The sequence below is a fragment of the Vulpes lagopus genome, chromosome 8 (genome assembly GCF_018345385.1).
Source record: "Vulpes lagopus strain Blue_001 chromosome 8, ASM1834538v1, whole genome shotgun sequence".
Classification (NCBI taxonomy): Eukaryota; Metazoa; Chordata; class Mammalia; order Carnivora; family Canidae; genus Vulpes; species Vulpes lagopus.
Genome location: NC_054831.1, coordinates 32,633,469 through 32,657,127, shown reverse-complemented (window position 1 = coordinate 32,657,127; position 23,659 = coordinate 32,633,469). Strand labels below are relative to the sequence as shown.

Genomic DNA, 23,659 nt, shown 5'->3' with positions numbered 1-23,659 from the left:
CTTTAATCTGTGTGCGGCTGTCAGGTTGTTGTTTGTGTAAGGAGATATGGGCTGGTGAACTATTCTACCATCTTGATGATGTCACTCTTCCTATGCTCTTAAGAGCATCAGCATGCACCTGGGTTATGATAGTTCCTCTGATCAACATTTGGCCCTCTGTTTTATTTGTTTTTTGATAACTTTTTCTACCTTTCTATCTTATATTTTCTCTCAGATTTTAGCCACCCCGCCCTCCTGGCTGATCTTTGACCACAACAGCCATATTCCTACCTCAGGGCTTTTGCATGTAGTGTTCCCTCCTCTGGAGCTGTTTTGTCCAGATATCCTTAAGGCTGTTCTCTTAGTTTGTTCAGATTTTACTTAAAATAGTATCTCAGCAAGATGACTCCATCCATAATTTTAATTTCCGTGATATTTTCTACCCTCATTCCTTACATTATTTTTCTCATTAACACTTCGAATGTGCCATGTATTTTATTTTTATTTTTTAAAAAATATTTTATTATTCATGAGAGACACACACACACACAGAGAGAGAGAGAGAGAGGGAGAGAGAGACACAGGCAGAGGGAGGAGCAGGCCCCATGCAGGGAGCCCAGTGTGGGATTTGATCCTGGGTCTCCAGGATCATGCCCCCGGCTGAAGGTGGCGCCAAACCGCTGAGCCACTGGGGTTACCCTGTGCCATGTATTTTATTTATCTTGTTATTGTTTGTCTCTTCCATTAGAATGAGAAGCTCCATGGAAGTAAGGATGTTTATTTTTTTCTCTGTGGTTTCTCCAGTACCCAGGGTAGTGCATGATTCATAATAGGTGCTCAGTGAATATTTGTTGGAGGAATGCTTCATGGAGTTAACTGAGTTACTTCAGTACTATGGCTTGAAGCTGGATTCACCAAGACCAGCAGCTCCTCCATCCCAGGCAGTCACTAGTGTTTCATTTTGTACCACATGTGGATTACACCATTAAGATCGTCCCTTTAATAACATGGTTTGGTCATTTTAGGAAAGAAATTACAGACTTTGAACAACAGAAAGCAAAAGAATTGGCTCGAATAGAAGAGTTTAAAAAGGAGGAAACGAGGAAGCTACAAAAGGAACGCAAAGTTTTTGAAAAGTATACTACAGTTGCAAGAACTTTTCCAGATAAAAAAGAACGTGAAGAAATACAGGTATGCCAGTTCTTTATGTTATACTTACGTAAGTTAGTAAGGATGACAGTCTTGTAAGAATCTCAGTTATATGATGTGTCAAAGAGAAATTGGGTGTCAATTTAAAAATTTGTTTAAAAGATTTATTTATTTATTAGAGAGAGAGCTGGGGGAGGGGCAGTGAATGAGAAAGAGATTCCTTAAGGAGACTCCCTGCTGAGTGTGGAGCCTGCAGTAGAACTTGATTTCAGGACCCTGAGAATATAACCTGAGCTGAAATCCAGAGTCAGATGCTTAACCAGCTGAGCTACCAGGTGCCCCTGGGTATCATTTTGTTAATCATCCATGGACTCGATAAGGAATCTGAGACACTGCATGAAGAACATTTTTTGTAGTCTGACTTTGAGAGAGTAAAATATATCAGTTCTTTTGTTACCAAAGTCTGCCCCCCCATCCCAAAAAAGACTACAGTAGTACCATGGATGAATTAATAAGCTAAGAGTTGGAAACCAAAACACACAACCATGTTGTGTTGATCAGTTTGACATCCTTATACCAAATACTGTTACTTCTATTCATTTATACAAATCTAAGGCTCCTATACTGACTAGGTGTTTAATTCCAAAACTTACTAACTGATAGGCCAAATAATCAGTCCTTTTCATTTCAAAGTTAGAATGGACATAATCAGAGGAATGTAGTAGTTAAAAATAATTACTGCAGGGGCGCCTGGGTGGCTCAGTTGGTGAAATGTCTGCCTTCAGCTCAGGTCATGTTCCCAAGGTCTTGGGACCAAGCCCTTCATGGGGCTTCCTGCTCTGCGGGGAGCCTACTTCTTCCTCTCCCTCTACCTGCTGCTTCCCCTGCTTGTTCTCTCTCTCTTTCTCTCATTCTCTCTCTCTTTCTCATTCTCTCTCTCTTTCTCTCATTCTCTCTCTCTCTCTCTCTGTCAAATAAAATTTTTTAAAAAACATATATTATTTTCTTTTGGGTGTTCATTCCTTCAACCCATATATTTGAGAACCTTTATGACAACCACTGTGGAATTATTGATGAAGACGTTTCTGTCTTCCTGGGATTTACATTCATCGTTATTGATTTACAGCTTTTCATAGACTCAAGTTATTCTAATTAATTACAAATTTTCCTTTTTGATAATCAAGTGGCCCCAGCTTGGCCTGTGGGAGCCCTATAGGTACATCAGCTTCCTTGTCCTTCTTCAGCTTTGCCATTGCCCTTAGAAGTTTGAGATTATTCCTGCTTTCTCTCACTAGTGGTTATTTCAGACCATCCGGTTTTTTGCTTTTTGTTTTTCTTCAGCTTATCCCTGATCTGAAATCAGCCATTGTCCTAGGAGCCATATTTCTTATCTTACTACTAGGACGTTATCTGAGGACTGGCGGTCAGCCACAGTGGTGTCCTTGCTCTTGGTGCCTATCGTAGTGTCACTGCTGGGGAAGGGGGGATGTCTTTGAAGTCGTAAGTTCACACTGATTTTTCTTTCTTAATCAAGTAACTTCTAATTTTCATACAGTGAGTTTTCATTGATCATTTACACACTGAGGGTCAGTCAGATCTCTGCATTTACTGACCTATGTATCTGTTTCTTCATTCAGAAAATATTTGAGGGGCCAGGATCTATGAGGTGCTATGTAATGAGCTGCTTAGCTCTGTTTGGATGTTTCAGACTTACCTTATCCCCTTCCTACTAAATCTGCCTTTCCTTCTGACTTTTTACACATTCACACTTGGGATAAAAAGAGATCTACTCTTCCACCTTTGAATTCCATCAACAATAACTTCTTTTGACTTTATCTTCTGCATATCTTTGTTATCCTGACTCTTTCTCTTCCTCTCAACTCTCATGTCCCACCTGTGTTTCTCTTCTGTGTAGTCAGTCAGCCTCAGTTTCTGTCTTTCTTCCTTTCCTCCCCACTCTGTCCTCCCCTTGCTGTCAAAGTGATCTTTCCACATGAAATCTGATGTTCTTCTGCTTAAAATCCTTCAGTTGACTTTCTTCCTAGATAAAATGCAAACTCCTTAGCATGCCATGTAGGACCCTTCATAATCATGTTCCTTCCTCTTTCAAAATCTCATATTCTTCCCTTAGAGCACTTGCTCACTCTTTCTTTCCTAGCTCTACATCTGTATGTTGTTTTTCTCTAACAGTTACTTTTCTTTTTTGGTTATTGGTCTGATTTACTAGTCTTGTAGTGGCAATCTGCATCAATAAGCTTGTCTTTATACAAATGGTCAACAGACACATGAAAGAATGGTCCACATTCCTTGGCAACAGGGAAATACAAATCAAAACTACAATGAGATGCCACCTCACAGCAGTCAGAATGGCTAAAATTATCACATCAGGAAACAACAGATGTTGGTGAGGATGCAGAGAAAGGGGACCCTCTTACACTGTTGGTGGGAATGCAAGCTGATGCAGCCACTCTGGAGAACAGTATGGAGGTTCCTCAAGAAGTTAAAAGGAAAGCTACCCTATCACCCAGCAATTGCACTGCTGGGTATTTATTCAAAGGATACAAACATAGTGATTCGAAAGGGTACATGCACCCCAGTACTTGTGGCAGGAATGTCCATAATAGCCAAAATATGGAAAGACCCCAGATGTCCATCGACAGATAAATAGATAAAGAAGAGGATACAGATAAATGGATTTTGAGGATTCCCATCCCCATGCTTTAGGACTAGAAGACCTCTTATCTCCCAGATATTAAAACTTAAAAACTCTGTTACTTTATTTACTTATTTATGTATTTATGCAAATCAAAAAGTTTTGTAGAATTCAAAGAAAAAATTGTCACACATATTCTAGTTATTTTAAATCCTATTTTTTAATTAGCTCATTGTGACCAAGTATTATTAATATTTTCCATTCCCTCTATTACTCTAATCTTTCAGTCCCATTAGGACTTTCCAATTCATTGATTTTCCTCACCCTCTTATTTTCTAAATCCTAGAGTCAGTTGCTCTAATCATTTCTATAAATACATTCTTTACTCCCTTTTCTCAAGTCATATTTTGTTGGCAAGACTATAGGCCTGGCATTTCTTGCCTACTTTATCTTTGTGCCCATAACATTTAATGGGAAGAAACATTTAATGGAGAACAAAGCCATTTTATTTTTTATTTATTTTATTTTATTTTATTTTATTTTATTTTATTTTATTTTATTTTATTATTTTATTTTATTTTATTTTATTTTATTTTATTTTATTTTATTTTATTTTATTTTATTATTTTATTTTATTTTATTTTATTTTATTTTATTTTATTTATTTTATTTATTTTATTTATTTTATTTTATTTTTTAACAGGTCCATTTTAAAAGTCACAAGCACAAACCACAAATGGGCCTGTGTTGTTTCCATGCTCTCTTCTCTCCCACTCTTCGATTCCATTTCACTCCCCTGCCTTCTCAAACTTCCCATGTGTGGCCTCACTTCCCTCTGAAGAAAGACCCTACTCTACACAGCTGAGAACGTCCCCTTGATCCAACCGGTGATGCTGCCCTGGTGTCCGAGCCTGTGTGCTCTGCCTCCGTTCCTTATGAGACTCTTCTGCTTATATACCAGGTCTCCTGGTACCATCTATGGCCCTACTCCAGCATTTCTTGTTTCTCTAACAGCATCCATTTTCCACTCTACTGAATCTTGCCGTCAGTGTGCACACTGGCTGTTACTTTTTAAAATCTCTCTTGCCTCCATACTCCCTCAGCCACAACCCTGTTTCTTCGTAGCAAAACTCCTTGAAAGTGGTGTCTCTTTCTACTTCTGTACACACCACTGCTCCAAAACTGCTCTTGTTGTGGTCACCAGCTTCTTCCCGATGGTTGCGCAGTAGCCACTCAGTCCTCATGTGACTTGGCTGTCAGCACACATGACTCCTCATCAGAGCCTTTGTTCATTTGACTCCCAGGATACCTCTGGGTTTTCCCCTTATTTGGCTAGTGCCTTACCTCGTCCTCTTTCACTTTTTCCTCCTCTTTAACCAAACGGTGGAGGTTCCCAGCAGAAAGGAGCATCTGTCTTCCCTTGATGAGCTCCTCTAGTTTCATGCCTTCAGTTAGGATTTATATGCTAAAGACTCCCAAATTTAAATCCTGGCCTGGACCTGCTCAATGTGCTAGTCTGCTCTGTCTGACTAGCTACACATGTCTCCAGGTGAACTTCTGCATTTCCCTTCCTAGCCTTCTCCATCTCAGGTGGCAGCATCCCTGACCTTGCGTGTGCTCAGGCCAGAAACAAGGATTGTTCTCTTCTCTTTCTCTTATACTGCATGCTCTTCTGTCAGAAAATGTATCCAGTCTTGAGTTGCCATCTCTGAGTTAAAGGACTGTCCAGATAGCCTCTGCTCCCACCCTGTCTTTTCCATGGGTTGTTTTCCATGTAACAGCCAGTGATTCTTCTGGAAAGGTGCTGGGTCTTGTCCCCTCTCTGCCCATGGCCCCTTTAATGACTACTTTTTTCTTATAATAAGAGCTTCAATCCTTACAATGGCCTCAAGTTCTTAGATGATTTGGTGTTCTTTCACCTTTTTCACACCGTCTTCTCCTCCTCTGTGTCATTCATTCTGCCCCAGCTCACTGGCCTGCTTGCTGTTCTGTGACCGTGCCAGGACCACTCCTCCCTGGTGTATTTGCTGGTGCTTCTGGGAATGTTCTTCCCCTGAACAACCATGTGGTTCATTGTGAGCCTCCTTCAGGTCTCTGTTCCATGAGCCCTGACAAATTGCGTACTGCGCAGCTTCCCTTCCCTGCATACCTGTCCTTCCCTGCAGCACTGCTTTCTCCTGGCTACCTGCCTTTTCTTCCCTAGGCCCTATCACCTTCAACACAGCTCTCCCTGCAATCTTTGTTTTGTTCTTTGTATTGCAAGGACCCAGAACAGTACCTGATGGTAGATGTTTTATAAATATTAATCATTTTTTAACGTTATTGAGGAATAATTGAAAAATATAAGCATATATATTTAAATGTACAGTGTGATGATTTTATATACATATACCTTGTGGAATGATTAGCAAGATCAAGATAATAACACACCCCTCACCTTACATAGTTAACTCTTTGTGTGGGTATGTGTGCTGAGAATGCTTAAGAATATGCTCTCAGGAACAACATCTGCTCTCAGTGCATATCACCGTATTATTACTATAGTCTCCCTATTGTATGCTGCTCCTCAGAACATATTCGTCGTGTAACTGAAGGCTTGTACTCTTTGTTTGACTTTCATCTCCCCATTTCCCTTTCCCCCAGCCCTTAGCAGCCACCATTCTATTGTTTCTATGAAATTGGCTTTTTTCTTTTTTTTCTCTAAGATTCCACATACAAGTGATACCATACAGTATTTGTCTTTCTATGTTTGGCTTATTTGCCTTTGGATTCTTAACCTGTTTAGACTTTGTGTTATGATTTTAATATTAATAAGTCTCTTTGTCCATGTGATAACAATGCTTACCAGTTAGAAATTGCTCATTTATTGGTTATACTCCATACTTTTATACATATAGGGAGGCTTATGTTTTGGGAGGTCAATGACCTTGTTTCAAAAGCTTTTAAGAAAGAACTGAGGTTTGAGCCTTAATCTCACCCAAACCTAGAGTCCATGCTCCCTGTGATATGACCATCCCCCAAGGGGGAGGTCCTTTGAGCCCTAGTCTCTTCCTGTCACGTGGTTGCTTTGTTGGCAGTCATGAGGCTTACATGAGAATGGATAGACATCGTTCTACATGCATATTAATGAGCTGCCTAGGGCTCCTCACTACCTTTAGGCTCGCATCAGGTAAGTTCTCAGGTGATGGGCAGTTAGGTCTTGTTTCCACCCTCGCTGTCTCCCTCAGCTCTCAGGCACTCCCCATATCTTGTACCCACATAAGCTATGTAGGTGACTAAATTTTCCTTAGTTCTGACATTAATTTTGATTTTTGTTTGTATAATTGTAAATTGCTTCTAGACATTTCCAGGAGTTTCTTCGCATATGTCATTTCGTACATCTGAAACAAAGCATTTTCTTAAAAACTGTTTCTTCTCATGAATTCCAAGTAGAAACTGTTTTCAGGACTGATGGTTTTGACTTCAAATCTTTTATTCATCCCTTTATCTTCACGCTTCCTTAAAATAGTCATGAATTCCTATTAATTTTTTCTTTACCAGATAATCTTCCATTTTTCTATTTCAATTAATAGTTTAGTATAGACCTTTATTACCTCATGGCAGTGTTATTGCAATGAACTCCTAAGTGGAATCAGTTTTGTTAATGGTATAAGGTGAAGCTCTAACCTGAACCCTTAATCCCTTTCATGAAAAACCTCATATTTTTGAAATGTGATTGACCAAGCCTTCCCTTTTCTGCTGTCTATGCTAGCACATCTGTTTTGTTGCTGTGTCTCTTTCTTCTAGTGCATTGTTTTAATCCTAGTAATTTTTTTTTTCGAGAGGCTTTGAAACAGCAGATAGCAGATTTACAGGAAGATTTGAAAAGAAAGGAAGCAAAATGGTCAAGTACACATGGCCGTCTTAGAAGCCAGATAGAAATGTTGGTCAGAGAGAACACAGACCTCAGGGAAGAAATAAAAGTGATGGAAAGATTCCGACTAGATGCCTGGAAGAAAGCAGAAGCTACTGAGAGCAGCATCAGGACGGGTCCCTGTGTGACTGCCACAAAAAAAGATGGGTCCATGGTAGGTTTGGAGCTGGCTTCGTTAAGGCAGGGAGATGTTAAATATTTGAGTGCTCAAATTTATAGAGCCAAAAAGTAGAGGATGATTGCCAGGGTTGGGCGGGGGGAGAAATGGGGAGTTGTGGTTTAATGGGGACAAAGTTTCAGTTTTGCAAGAGGAATTAGTGCTAGTGATGGATGGATATGAGGGCTGCACAGCAGTGAGGATGTGCTTAATGCCACTGAATAGTACACTTAACAGCGGTTAACATGGTGAATTTTATGTGTTTTTTTTACCATAATTGAAAAATTCTTTTGAGCATTGTTATGTAGTTTTCAAATTCATTTTTAGAATTCTTTTAAAGAATTATAGCACAATGGGCAGATAATCTTAGTTAAAACAGGCCAAGTGAAGTTTTTTTTTTCTTGCAGAGTCACATGCATATGATTGATCCTTTTGAATTGAGTAATTGGTCTTTCATTCATCTATAATTATGATTTTGATGTGCCAGACACTTTCATGCACCGGGGATAAAGCAATTAACAAAACAGATAAACTTCCTTGCCCTCTTGAAATTTATATTCTAGCAGTGGGAGGTCTATAAATAAGACAGATAATAAAATTATGGTGTGTGACATAGTGACAAGAACCAAGGAGAAAAAAGCAAGGAAGGGGGATGATAACTGTTGGGGTGAGGGGTGTTGCTATTTTAGACAAGATGGCCAAAGAAAATCTTACCTAGAAAGTGGCGTTTGAATAATGGCCCGAATAGGGGTACAAATCTGGGAGAGAGCAGAGCCAGCAGAGGAACCCGAGGCCTGGAGTCTCTCTGCTTCGTGGGCCTGAGTATGAGCATGGTCTGAGGCTGGTGGAACTGGAGCAGAATAAGTGGGGAGAATGGTAGGGGATGTGATCAGAGATGTGACGGAGGGAAGTGGGTGCAGAGTTCACTAGGCCTTCATTGATTCCTGTGAGCCCTTGGGTGTTTCCTCTGAGAACAGGAACCCTTGGAGGACTATGATTGGAGTTGACTTAATCTTTTGTTTTAGTAAGTTTACTTTGTCAACTGCCAACTGTAGACTGCACAGGTTGGGAGTGGAGGGGTATAGACATACTTGGGAATACCAGTTAGGAGACTGTTGCAGTAATTCACACCAGAGATAACAGAGGCTCAAGACTGGGAGAGCAGCCATGGAGGGCTGAGAAGTGGATAAAATTTGACAAGCACCACAAGAAGAGAGCATGTATTTCTGGGGGCATGGATATTAGAACTCAGATTTAGACAGGGTAAGTTTGAAATACCTGTGAAGAAGTTAACTGGAGAAGTTTGAAAAGGTGGAGATGTTAACTGGGCAGTTACACACCTATCAGGAGGTCAAATTGGAGCTCGAAGTTTGGGGGTCATTGGGAGGTGTGGTAAAGCTTTGGGCTGGCAAAGATCACCGGTGCTGAAAATGTGGGTGGTGAAGAGATCCATACACTGAGCCAGACCATGAGAAGGTGAGGGATGAGAAGAATAGATAACCAGAGAAAATGGAGTAGAGGAGGCCAGCGTGGCATCCTGAGAGTCAAGAAAAGAAAGGACTTCTAGGAAGAGAGAGTGACCAGTGGTGTCAGAGGCTGCTGCTAAATCAGATAAGGGCTGAAAATTAGTCATTAGATTTACCAAATAGGGCTGTGTTGAAAATAAAAGTCTAACTGGATAAAAGAGAATGAGGAGAAGTTTTAGACAGTATAACAGCCTGGTGGAAAGATTTTGCAATAAATATAAAGAGATGGGGTAGTGGCTGTAAGGAAAGGGGTGTGTGTGTGTTTTAATGGGAAAATTAACAGTGTTTTGTCTTGGTAGGATTGATTCAATAAAGAGCAAGATACTGATGCAGGAGCAGGTGGGAGAATGGCTGAAGCAGTGTTCATGAATGGCGGTGGATTTAGGGGTGAAGGGAGGGGCAAGACTTGGCAAGGAGGACAGACAGCACATACCTGGTAGCAGAATATCTAATGTGTTGGCCCTGGGCTCAGTGGGTGGTGCCCACTGGTAGGAGGTTCCCTCCTGATGCCTTAACATTGTCAGTGAAGTAGGAAGCTCAGTCATCCTCAGAGTGAGGAGGGAGAAGTGTAGGAGGTTTGAGGAGAGGAAAGAAAGTATGACATAGAGGTTTAGAGATGTGGAAAGCAGAGGGACTGGGGAAGTGCAGTCTGATTCCTGGGCTGCTGTGGAGGCTAACGTAGGTTAGAGATCATACACTTCAAGTGAGAATTGTTTGTATTATTTTCTTGTTCAGCTTTTTGGTTGTAGCGTGGTGGAGAGTTGTATTTTAGAAGAGATACGGTCATCCAGGTGAATACTACCGAGTGAGTGAGGGCATGGAAGGGCATGGAAGTCAACAGTATATGCAGCCAGAGCAACTTCAGGGAACCATGCTTTAAGCTGCATGAGAAGGGCATAAGCTATGAGGTTTGAGGGACATAGAAAATCTCTATGGGTCAGTGAATTGTAGGAGCTTGTGGGCTGTACACATTGGTGGAGTGAGGGTGTTAGAGGAAGGAGCTGGAAGGATAGGATACGGCAGTCAGAAAAAAGTGGAATTCACCTGTCTTCCCCAAACATTTTATTATAACAGCATCCCCAAATAGACAAATTTGAAAGAATAATATGATGAACATCTGCATAGTCACCTAGATTCGAACACTCTTAATATTTGACCACTTGTGTATATGTATTTTGCTGGACCATTTGAGGCTAATTGCAGAAATCGTGGCATCTTACTCCTAACTACTTTAGCATTTTATTAAATAGCATTGGCTTTTTGAATAAACCTGGCTCATTACTTTGTGGAATGCCCTCACATTCTGGCTCTGAGGGCTTTGAAATTGAGATTTTTGCAGTTATTGATAATTGCAGATAAATTGATAATGACTAGTTCTAGAGTTTGCATGCATGGCTGAGGTAGGCGAGAGTAGGTCAGGAAACAGAAGGTAACACTGGAGTTACCTCCTGGCAAGGGGATTCATGGTAGGTGAGTCATGGATATGAGACACAGAGTTGGGGGCAGGGGTGGTTAGGGAGAAGAGTGATTTGTTGGAAGTGGTGATGGGGAGCAAGGAAGACCTTTACCCTACCCTAAACCTAGGGGTGTGAGTGCTGAGGGTGAGAAAGTTCTGTCCCCAGAAGGGGCTGTGGTGAGGAGCCACAGGGCTAGGGATTTCTGAGCTAGGGCTCAAAGTGAGAGCAAGATGGTTAGGTGTTCATAGGAGGTGAGATAAAGGGGTTTAGTGGTATTGAGTTCCTGCCCTTTTCTCTGGCGAATCTGATAACAGTCACAGAAGAGTGTTTCACTGTGTTGTCTATTATGCCCTCACTTGAAGAATGAATATACAGTTGACCTTTGAACCAGGTGGGTTCATTTGTATGCAGATTTTTTAAAATAAATACAATACAGCCCCGTAAATATATTTTCCCTTCCCTAAGATTTTAATAACATTTTCTTTGCTTAACTTATTTTAATGTAAGGATACAGTACATAATACATGACATACAAGATATATATTAATCTGCTGTTCATGTTGGTAAGGCTTCCAGACACCAGTAGGCTATTAGTTGTCAAATTTGGGGGGAGTCAAAGTTATACATGGATTTTCAAACGCGGGATTGTCAGTACCCCTTACCAACGTTTGTTCAGGGTCAGCTGTGTTTCTTTTAAAGGTGGGGTGTGTGTGTAATTCAGTTCTAAATAATATCTTGTTCCCTCTGACCTGTAGTGTTAAATGAAAACAACATAAATGAACAAACTTAAACCATTCTTACTGCAGGCTGAGTGTTAGTTTCATTCATTGTACTAATATGTAGCCTAACACTAATTTTATATTCAAAATTATCTCATACTGTAGAATTCATCAGTTCGATTACAGAAGAGTCAGATTTCTTCAGGAACTCAGGTAGAAAAATACAAGAAAAATCATTTGCTGACACAAGGTAAGTTGCATGATCTTTTTATAAAATATTTCAGGAATTTAAAGAACAGAGAATTTACACCCAATTTAAGAAATAAGACATTGTAAATATCATGAAGCCCCTGCATATTCTGCTCCCCCACTTACTTACACCATGATAATATTCCTTTGCTTGTTTTTCATTCTTTTGCTACACTGTGTACATAAATCAATATAGTGTTGTTTCTGTGTATCCCTCTACAGTTTGTTTTTTTCTTCTCTCAATATTTTGATACCCATATCAGTGCATATAAACTCTAGTTTATTGATTTTATTTAAAAAATTTTTTTTAGTTTATTGATTTTAATAGTTGTACAGGTTCTATGTATATTTGCTACAGTTGAGTTTTCAGGTTGATGGACTTCATGTTTTTCTTGTTTGTCAGTAGAATAAATAGCGCTGCAGAATATGTCTGTCATGTGAGTTTCTTTAAGACACATATCCAGAGTAAGATGCTGGGTCGATCATATCAGGTTTGTGCTGTAGGAAGTTTTCACTTTGTTCTGCAGAATGGTTTTGTCATTTTTTTTACCATCAGCAGAATATACTCTTTGTGCTTACTCTTGACCTGGTCAGACTGAAATTGTGGCCAGATGGATGTGAAATGGTTATAGTTAGTGTAATTTTAATATGTATTTCCCTGATTACTGGTAAGGTGATGTGAGCATCTTTTTGTATATAGGCATTTGGGTTTCCTCTTTTGTGAAGTGCCTGTTCATTTCTTTTGCCTGTTTAAAACTTTTTCGGGAGGGGAGATTTGTTCTTATTGAAGTTATTCTGCATACTAATCCTTTCTCAGTTACAAGCCCTGCCAATGTCTTCTCCAATCTGGGTTTGTGGGTTTTTTTTTTTATATGCATGTTTTTCCCTTTTTAAAAAAGATTTATTTATTTATTTTGGAGAGAGAGACAGAGAGAGAGAGAGAGTGTGTGTGTGTGTGTGTGCACAAGCTGGGGAGGAGCAGAGGGAGAGGAAGCAGACTCCCCACTGAGCAGGGAACCCAATGTGGGCTCCATTTCAAGATCCTGGGATGATGACCTGAGGGGAGATAAAGAGTTGAAGACTTACCCAACTGAGCCACCCAGGAGCACCTGTTTTTCCTTTTAATATTGAATTTATCAATCTATTTTCATGATTTTAAGAAATCTTTCTAATCCTGAGATCACAAATGTACTATTTTCTCTTACGAACTTTTGTTTTCACAACTGGGTCTTTAATCTACCTGGAATTTTTAGAAATTATTTTCATGAATTAAATTTAGAAAAAAAAATATGCATTTTGATAATAAAAAGGAAATACTTAGATAACTACCAGCTGGATAAATAGAGTAGCAGCACCCCAGAGCTGTCCCCTCCATGATCATATTACATTGCTTCTGTTTGTAGTTTCTACTCTCATAGGTGCAGCCCTAAAAACATGCATTGTCTTTTAACTTTCTGAACAATTACACTGTATGTATTCCATTGTCTTCTTTTATTGTACATTGTTTTTGAGAGTCATGTTGATTTGCAATTCTGGTTTTCACTGCAAGGCAGTTTGAATGTTTATGAATATGTACATTTGACTTCTGTTGATGGTTAAATCTTTTTTTAAGTTAGGGATGTTAAACAGTGATCCTGTGAATATTCTTAAACATTTCTGGTATAAACATTCATTTTTCTAGGGCATGTACTGAAATTACTGGGTAATCAGTAAGAATATCTTTAACACTCATAGATTTTGCCAAAACATTTTCCAGAATGATTTTACTTTCTACCTAGCAATGACTACATTGCTTAGTGTAAGCGCTTGCATTGTTCTACACCATGTTGATACTTGGCATTGTCAGACTTCAATTTTTGCCAGTCTGGTAGGGATGCAACATTATTATTATAGTTTTGATAGAGTTGAGAATACCTTTGCCGGTATTTATTAGCTATTTAGATTCCCTCTTTTGAGAAAAATGCATCAGGTCTTCTACTCATTCTGTGCCATTGTTTGTCTTTTTCATTATTGGTTTGTGGGAGCATTTCCCCTTCCCCCATTCATAATCTTTTAAGAGTTACACATTGAAAATATCTTCTTACAGTCTGTAGCCTGCCTTTTTACTCTTTTATCTTTTGATGAACAAAACTCTTGACCTTTTTTTATTAAAATATATTTGATGTATAACATTGTGCAAATTTAAGGTGTATAATATGTGGATTTGATGTATTTACATATTATGATTGCCAATGTAGTGATGGCAATCATATGTAGTGATGTAGTGATGTAGTGATGACTAGCACCTCTATTATATCACATAATTGTATCTTTTTAGTGGTTGGAGATTTAAGATCTAGTTTCTTAGAAAATTTGTTTATTATAATACAATATTATCTGTATTCACTATACTGTACATTAGTTCTCTAGGATGTACTTACTACTTGTTCCAAGTTTCTACCCTTAAACAACATCTCCCCTGTTCCCCAGACTTTCACCCCCTCATAACCACCATTTCACTCTTTTTTAAAGCTTGGCTTCTTTAGATTCCAAATATAAGTGATATCATACAGTATTTGTCTTTCTCTGTCTGATTACCTCACTTAGCATAATGTCCTCAGGGTCCATCCATGTTATTGTAAATGACTGTATGTCCTTTCTCATGGCAAAATAATCTTCCATTGTGTATGTATATCACATCTTCTTTATCCCATTCATACAGGGAGGGACACTTTGGTTGTTTCCATATCTTGACTACTATGAGTAATGCTGCAGTGAACACAGGCTTCCATACCCCGGTTTTCATCTCCTTTGGGTGTGTACTCAGAAGTGGCATTGCTGGATCATATGGCAGATCTATTTTCAATTTTTTGAGGAACCTCCCTATTGTTTTCCATAGTGGATGAAGCAGTTTAACGTACCCGCCAAAAGTACAGGAGGATTTCCTTTTTTCCACCTCCTTGCTAATACTTGTTATCTCTCGTCTTCTTGATGATAGCCTTTCTGGCAGGTGCGAAGTGATATCTTGTGGTTTTGATTTGCATTTCCTAGATGATTAGCGATGTTGAGCATCTTTACACGTACTGCTGGCCATTTGGATATATTTGGAAAAAATGTCTCGAGTTCCTTTGCTCATCTTTCAATCATATTTTTGTTGTCACTGAGGTAGAGGAGTTCTTTCTGTATTTTGGATATTAATCTGACAAATGGTCTACAAAAGTTTTCTTACTCTATAGGTTGCCTTTTCATTTTGTTGATTCTTTTGTTATACCAGAAGCTTTTGATTTTTATTTTTGGTTTTGTTGCTTGTGCTTTTGGTATCAAGAAGCTATTGCCAAGACCAGTGTCAAGAAACTCCTTCTGTTTCTCTAGAAGTTTTCTGGTATCATGCTTTATGTTTAAGTCTTTAGTCCATTTCAAATTAATTTTTATGAGTAGTCTAAAATAGAGATCCAGTGTCATTTTTCTGCATGTGTTCAGTTTTCATAACATTTATTGAGGAGACTATCCTTCCTCATTGAATGTTCTTGGTTCCATTGTTGAATATTAATTGATTGTACATGTGAAGGTTGAATTCTGGGCTTTCTGTTCTGTTCCATGAGTCTATGCTGGTACTGTTTTATGCCACTACCATAGTTTTAATTACTGTAGTTTTACAGTATAGTTTAAAATCAGGAATTGTGATGCTTTCAGCTTTGTTCTTTTTCCTCAGGATTGCTTTGGCTATTTGGGGTCTTTGGTGGTTCCATACAAGTTTGAAGATTCTTTGTTCTAGTTGTATGAAAAATGTCATTGGTGTTTTGATGGGGATTGCACTAAATCTGTAGATTGCTTTAGGTAGTATGGAAATTTTAATTATTTCTATGAGCACAGTGTATCTTTCCATTTATTTGTGTCATCTTTAGTTTCTTTTATCAGTGTCTTACAGTTTTCAGGGTATAGGTCTTTCACCTCCTTGGTTAAACCTACTCCTAGATATTTCATTCTTGTTGCTGTAATTGTAAATGTGATTGTTTTCTTAATTTCTCTTTCTGATAGCTTGTTATTAGTGTAAAAACTCAACTGGTTTTTGTTTTGTTTTTTTAGAGAGAGAGAAAGACAGCATGAGTGGGGGATGTGGTGAGGGGCAGAGGGAGAGGAAGAGAATCTCCAAGCTCCGTGCAGAGTCCAATGCAGGGCATGATCTCACCTGAAATCATGACCAGAGCTGAAATCAACAGTTGGGCACTTAACCAACTGAGCCACCTCAATTTATTTCTTTATGACTTTACTGAATTCATTTATTCTGATAGATTTTTTGGTTGGGTCTTTAGGGTTTTTGATATTTAGTATCCTGTCATCTGCAAATAGTGACACTTTTGCTTCTTCCTACCCAATTTGGATGCCTTTTATTTCTTTTTCTTGTCTAATGGTTATGGCTAGGACTTCTGATTTTATGTTGAATAAAAGTGGCAGGAGTAGGCATCTTTGCCTTGTTCTAATCTCAGAGGAAAAACTTTCAGCTTTTTACCACTAAGTGATAGTTATTTTAATGTTCTTTTCTTTTAACCTTTATACTATGGGTAAGTAGTAATACAATATCTTATTGTAGAATTGGAGTTTTCTGTATTTGATTATAAATTTTTCATCTTTACCATTGCATTGTGTGCTCTTGTATGTTTTCATGCTGCTGATTAGCATCTTTTTGTTTCAGCATTTCTTGCAAGACAAGTGATTAAACTCCCTCTGCTTTTATCTGAAAAAATCTTTATTTCTTCTTCATATATGAGGATAACTTTACTGGATAACATATTCTTGGCTGGCAATTTTATGTCTTACCACTTTGAATATGACATTGCACTGTCTCCTGGCCTCTAGAGTTTCTGCTGAGAAATCCACTGATAGACTCATGTGTTTTTTGGCTTTTTGTTTGTTTTTTTCTTTTTGTAGCTTATTTTTCTTCTAGCTGCCTTTAAGATTCTTTTTTTTTAAGATTTTATTTACTTGAGAGAAGAGAGTGCATGTGCACAGGCAGGGGGAGGGGCAGAGGGACTGGGAGAAGCAGGCTCCCTGCTGAGCAGGGAATCTGACCTGGGGCCCAATCCCAGGACCCTGGGATCATGACCTGAGATGCCCAGGCCCCTTTCAAGATTCATTCTGATTAATTTTTGACAGTTTCATTATGTGTCTTGGAGAAGATCTTTTTACATGGAGATAACAGGGTGTCCTGTTAGTTTCATGGACTTGTTTGTTCAAGTCCTTCAGCAGGTTTGGGAGGTTCTCAGCTTATGATTTCTTTAAATAAACTCTCTGTTCCCTTTTCCCTCTCTTCTTCTGGAACCCCCGTTCTTCAAATATTTGCCTTTCTAATGGAATCTCATAGCTCTTGTTGGCTTTCTTCAGTCTTTAAATCTTAGTTCCTGCTCCTCTTCTAACCATATTATTTCTGTATTCCTGTTCTCCAAGTCACTTTTTTTTTCTTCCATGTCATCTGCTTTGATCCAGATGCTCTGTATTACATTCTTTATCTCATTCATTGAATTCTTCAGCTCCAGAATTTGGTTCTTTTTTATAATTTCAGTCTCTTGTAAAGAACTCCTGTTCATTAATTTATTCCTGATTTAATGGAATTGTCTTGGGTTTTCTTGTAACTTGTTGGATTTCTTTATAAGAACAATTTTGGATTCTTTATCAGTTAGATTGCAGTATTTCATGCCTTTGAGTTTGGTTGCTGGAGAATTATTATTTTTGTGATGCCATTTTTCCTTGATTTTTAAATAATATTTGTAGCTATGGATTTTTGCTTTCACATTCAAACTAGCAGGTACCTCCTTAGTTTTTATGACTTGTTTGATCTTTATAGTTCACTAGGCTGACTACTTTCTTCTGTATTCCAGAAAGTGGTACAATAGCTCCAATTTGTAGTTTCTCCCCTGCCCACCAACTGTGGTCTGTTTTCTGAGCATGCTCTCTGCCTACTGGATCTCACTGTCTTGGAAGTAGATGGGAGAACACCTAAGGAGCAGAGTTGGGGGAGGTGTGGGTTTAGCACTTGTGCTTTGAGGGTGCCCTTGGGCTTGCAGAAAGATCCTTAAGTGGGGTACTACCAGAGACTTGTGGGTGGACATCCTGTAGAAGTGCTGAAGCAGGAATCATGTACCTTTAGTGCTCTTGGATATTCTAGTGTGTTTTCTTCCCTTTCTGTTTCCTTCCCCAAGTCCTGGGGGTCCCTCCTCACAAATCTGTGTGCTGCTGGAGATGGAGGTTTCTTTAGCCGCAACTCATTTAACTAGGCTAGCTGGGCAGTCGCTCATTGCTTTTACTTTCTATCACTTCCTTTGGAGAGGTTGTTACTGCCACTGCCAAACAACTTAGCTGTGCAGTGTCTCCCTGGGGAGGGGAGCAGCTCTGGCAAGTTCTTCCCTCTCTGTGTGCAAACTCATCTCTATCCTGTTCTAATGGCTTGCTGGAATCTCCCCTTAGGCAGTCTAGACTTCTGCATATTCTCTCTCACCTGTGGGTATCTGCCAAGATTTGTTATCTCTGGGTGTCTTTTCCAGTTGTGGAGGCAGATTCACTGACTCTCTTGAATCTACATCCCTTACTAAGGTCTTATTTTTGGATGCTCAGATGGGCAAGAATCCTCCTGGATTCCCTTGGTATAAGGTGCTGAGACACTTTCATTCTGTTTTGGATGTCTAATTAGTTTAAAAATGGGAGGAGAAAAGGAATGGCTTATGCTGCTGTAATACTTGATGGTTCTCCCAGATTCCCCAAATTCTTACTTAATGTTGTGAATTCTAGTTTTTTCCTTTATGGGTAGTGCCTCTTAAGTCTTCCCTATCTTGAAGTCATAAACATATCCTCCTATATTATCTATATCTAGCTATTCATGCACTCTTTATCTTTTATTTTTAAAAAATTTTATTTATTCATGACAGACAGAAGCAGACACATAGGCAGAGGGAGAAGCAGACTCCCTGCAGGGAGCCTGATGCAGGACTCGATCCCAGGACCTTGGGATCATGCCCAGACGCTCAACCACTGAGCCACCCAGGCGCCCTTCTGCACTGTTTCTTAAATAATTTAATGTTTCCCAACTTTAATGTTATATGAATTTTACAAGGTATGTTTATATAGTGCTCAAAATGGTAAACACAGACTTAGGAGTCTGAGCTCCATGCTGCTCACATTTCCTGAACCTCACCATGTCTGCTTAGAGGCTGCAAGTTATTGTTCATGAACAACTTGAGAGAATTAAGCTTGACGGGATTGAATCCTGGTTTTGCTTTATTAGTTGACAACTTTGGCATGTAATTTCCTCAGCCTTGGCTTCCTCACCTGTAAAATGGGGATATTAGTCTTTTCTACGGAGGGTGGTTATAAGATTTAAAAGTAAGGTAATAGCTTAGTTTTTTACATTTGAGGTGGAGGCAATTGTTCTTCATTTATTACATCAAAATAGAGCACTCCTGAGCAGCCTGGGTGGCTTAGTGGTTTGGTGCTGCCTTTAGCCCAGCACTTGATCCTGGAGACCTGGGATCGAGTCCCATATTGGGCTCCCCGCATGGAGCCTGCTTCTCACTCTGCCTCTGTCTGTCTCTCTCAGTGTCTCTCATGAATAAATAAATAAAATCTTTAAATAAACAAATGAAAAAACAAAACCAAGCACTCCATTCATCTCCAGAACCTGTCTTCTGTCCATGTATTTGCCGAAGCCAAAACACACTCCCAGGGATTTCTAAACTAATCCTCCTGATGTTGATATTTTCTGAATCGATTAAGTGTGTTGAATCATATGAAATTGCTGATATTTGGCTGAGACCTCAGTGATTTAATAACAGTGCAGTTAAAACATTTCTGTATGACTGGATGCCACACAAGCCTTCTCAGATGCTTGCCAGCCTCCTGAATGGACTCTGCATTTATTCTTCTTCTCAAGTGTGTTCTTCATGTAGCATCCAGTGGCACATGCTTGAAAACTTGCAAATTCAGGAGTGTTCATAAAATGCCCCATTGGCATATAGGAAAAAGATATTGGAACTTCAGTGTATTTTTTTAACATTCACTTAATTTGTTGTTGGTATGTGTGTGTGTGTGTGCTTCTTTTATAATCTATCTGTGTATTACTAATGCAGCATATGATTGGTGTGCTGGTCATAATCTAAAAAGTTTAGATCGCAGCAATTAGGTCTAGATTTTAATTAAATACCAGTTATTTTGTCAAGCAAAACTCCATTGTTTGTATTCTTAGATGCCTCTATTATATCTACTTTCCACCTAAGCCTCTAACTAAAGTCCCTGTGATTATTTCCAAAATACCTTTGGGTTCATCTGTTAAGTTAGTTGAGTACCTGTCTCTCTTCCTCCAGATTGTAAACCCTCAAAAAATAGATATTCTCCTTGTCTTTCTTGGTCACACAGATTTAAGTGCCTAATAAATATTTGAACTTACACAATAAACTCCGGTGAATTGGTAAAGAAAAATATTAAGAATTCTTTACTTAAAGTAGTTCATAAAAGGATATGAACTAAGGAAATTTTGACCATAATATTAAGTAAATTTAAAACTTAAAATTAAACATGAAATTTAATTCTTGACAATTATATTCTAACAGGCAATTCATCTCGAAGATCCAAGCCTACACTTCCTCGTGATTTAGGCAGTTCGGATAAGGGACAAGTAAATCTCTTTATATTTTTATATACTTAATCACAGGTTACTCAGGCTTGAAATTGCTTAGTTAAATGATTTAAGTTTCTAAACCATTTTTAAGGGAGGGTTTCTTTTTCTTTTTCTTTTTTTTTTAAGATTCTATTCATTTATTCAAGAGTGCTTGTGCATGTAAGGAGAGGGGCAGAGGGAGAGATTGAATCTCAAGTAGACTCTGCACTGAGCCTGGAATCTGACCCAGGGCTTGATCTCACGACCTCAGTTGAAACTAAGTCAGATGCTTGACTGACTGAGCCACCCAGGTGCCCCTTATAAAGGAGGTTTTTTACTTAACATTGTAAATATTTTTTTTTAAGATTTTATTTATTTATTTATTCACGAGAGACACACAGAGAGAGATAGAGGCAGAGACACAGGTAGAGGGAGAAGCAGGCTCCATGCAGGAAGCACGACATGGGACTTAATCCTGGGCTGAAGGCGGTGCTAAACCGCTGAGCTACCAGGGCTGCCCGGAAATGTTTTTTATATAACACCAAATGCTAGTCATCGAATCATGTAATGGTAGAATATGGAGAATCTGGCATTTGGAAATAAATGTAGGTTTTAGCCGCCTGAAATGTGATTACATGTCCTTTAGGACAGATGAAAGAGAGCCTCTTGTCCTTACAGACTGCCTCACCCAGAGACCCCCCTGAACCAGTGGACTTCCCAGATTCTGAGTGTAAAAAGGACAACAAAAAAGAAGAAAAAGAAGAAATTCAGGGAGAAATCAGTCATCCGGATGGAAAGGTTAAAATTTTTTTTAAAATAAATAAATATAGGTTAAAATAGAGTTAGAAAACTTCAATCCTAAGTTAATTGATCTTTAAGGCTGTTTGAGGGGGCTTAAGAACTATAGTTCTTTGGAGTGTGACCTTGGTTTGAACCTTTGGACTCCTCTAAAAATGCTTGACACACATGTGCATTTAGTTGCCATTTCTAGTTTAGAGATCCAGCAGAGGAAGGAATACCCTTCCTTTGTTTATATTCTTCTTCTTTGAACACAGCTGCAAAGCCTTTGTCATCCTTTATAATTCTTAAAAGCCTCCATTCAAGACCTTAACTCTCCCTGCAGCCTTTCTGTCCATCTCCAGCTGCACGGTTTTATTTTTGTGCTTAGGAAAGGGTTTTGAGTAGGATACTGCCTGGCTGGGTGTTCCAGCTAGAAATATGAATGCAAAAAGAAGAGACATAAACAGGGTTTGTTAGCAGGGTGGAGATGAGGTCATTTTTCCTCAGGTTTATAGAAAATTTGCTTTTCCAAATATACTAATTTGATCCATTTTAATCAGATTATAAGGCCAAAGTTTACTGCTAGTCTTGAGGAGTGAGGGAAGGACAAAAGAACAGCAGTCTAAGAAAGTAGTTAGACTTTTCCTGTACAAACTCTGCTTTAGTGTAACAAATTGTTGGTGGGAAAAGGTTTTTTTTTTTAAGGAGAATTCCGCTGATCAATGGAAAAGGAATGAGAAAATTTGAGAATCATCATTGGGTAGTCTCTAATGAAATAAGGGATCTAAGCAGCAGTCATCAATAAGCCCTGAACTCCTAGATGAGAGGTTGATGCAGCTTCGTGGCAGGTCTAGCTGATGTGACCCAGTCAGTCTTGAGGTCACAAGGACAGTCATATATTGCACTTCTGAATATGTAGCCATAAGAAGCTCTCTGGGCAGTTTGTAGAAAATATTCTTGCCAGAATAATTCAACCAGACTTTATTCACACCTCTAGATGTAACTCCTAGGGTTTTTCCAGGAAGTATAGGGTACATGAGAACATGTTAAATGATGCCATGATGGGAAAGCAGTAAAAAAAATTCAAGATGTGGGAAATTTTACATGTTCAATGACCGAGTTCTTTCAACAAGTAATTGTCATTAAAAAGGGGGCAGAGACGGGACTGTTAAAGGTTGAGATTTAAGAGACATGTCATCAAGTGTTGTATGTGGACTTGTTTTGATCCTGATTCAAGTAAACTATAAAAAATTACAATATAATGAAGGAATTATACAGTTTGTTAGGGGCAGTCATGATTTGGTTATGTTATAACCCATCCTTTAATTGTAGTGTTTTACATGTGAAATGATACCTACAGTTTGCTTTAAAAAAAAAAAAAAACTCAGCAAAAAAAAAATTGAAGATGACACAAACAAATGGAAAGATACTACATGCTCATGGATTGGAAGAATTAATATTGTTACAATGACCATACTACCCAAAGCTATGTACAGATTCAGTGTAATCCATATCACAATGCCAACAGCATTTTTCACAAAACTAGAATACTACTAAAATTTGTATGGAATCGCAGAAGACCCTGAATACTGAAAGCAATGAGAAAGAAATAATCCCAGACTTCGAGTTATGTTACAAAGCTATAGTAATGAAACAGTGTGGTCCTGACACAAAAAGAGATACATAGATCAATGGGACAGAATAGAGACCTCGGAAATAAACCCATGCTTTTATGGTTAATTAATCTATGACTAAGGAGGCAAGAATTTACAATGGGAAAAAAGACAGTTCTCCAATCCACTCAAAATGGATTAAAGACCTAAAAGTGACACCTGAAACTATAAAAATACTAGAAGAAAGCACAGGCAGTAACCTCTGTGACATTGGCTATCCAACATTTTTCCAGATAGGTCTTCTAAGATAGAAACAGAACTATTGGGACACCACCAAAATAAAAAACTTCTGGGCACAGCAAAGGAAACCCATCAATGAAACAAAAAGGCAAGTTACTGAATGGGAGAAGATATTTGCAAATGACTTATCTGTTAAGGTGTTACTATCCAAAATATATGAAGAACTTACATGACTCAACAACCAATAAATTAATGATTCAATTTAGAAAAGGGCAGAGGACCTGAAAAGATGTTTTTCCAAAAAGATGTACAGGTGACCAACAGATACATGAAAAGTTGCTCAACATCACTAATCAGGAAAATGCAAATCAAAGCCACAATGAACTATCACATCATACCTGTCAGAATGGCAAAATAAAAAAGATAAGAAATAACAATTGTTAGGATGTGGGGGGAAAAGGAACCCTTGTGCACTCTTGGTAGGATGCAGCCACTTGGAAACAGTATGGGGGTTCCTCAAAAAGTTAAAATAGAAATACCATAATTCAGTAATTTCACTACTGGGTATTTGGGTATTTACCCAAAGAAAACAAAAACACTG

At 38.7% G+C, this 23,659-nt stretch overlaps 1 protein-coding gene across 7 annotated transcripts in view; it reads left to right on the top strand.

The window, feature by feature from the left end:
• The window catches only part of CENPJ (centromere protein J), a 61,983-nt gene that overhangs the window by 34,746 nt on the left and 3,578 nt on the right, over positions 1-23,659 (top strand). For 4 of the 7 annotated variants that reach the window (XM_041765440.1, XM_041765441.1, XM_041765437.1 and 1 more), the window contains 5 exons: positions 1,005-1,170; positions 7,606-7,848; positions 11,719-11,803; positions 20,379-20,443; positions 21,104-21,223. In XM_041765440.1, coding sequence (XP_041621374.1) covers positions 1,005-1,170; positions 7,606-7,848; positions 11,719-11,803; positions 20,379-20,443; positions 21,104-21,223 — 679 coding nt within the window. Of the gene's footprint in view, positions 1-1,004; positions 1,171-7,605; positions 7,849-11,718; positions 11,804-20,378; positions 20,444-21,103; positions 21,224-23,111; positions 23,175-23,659 lie in introns of those variants that run through there. The other 3 variants (XM_041765442.1, XR_005989345.1, XR_005989344.1) reach the window with 3 other exon arrangements.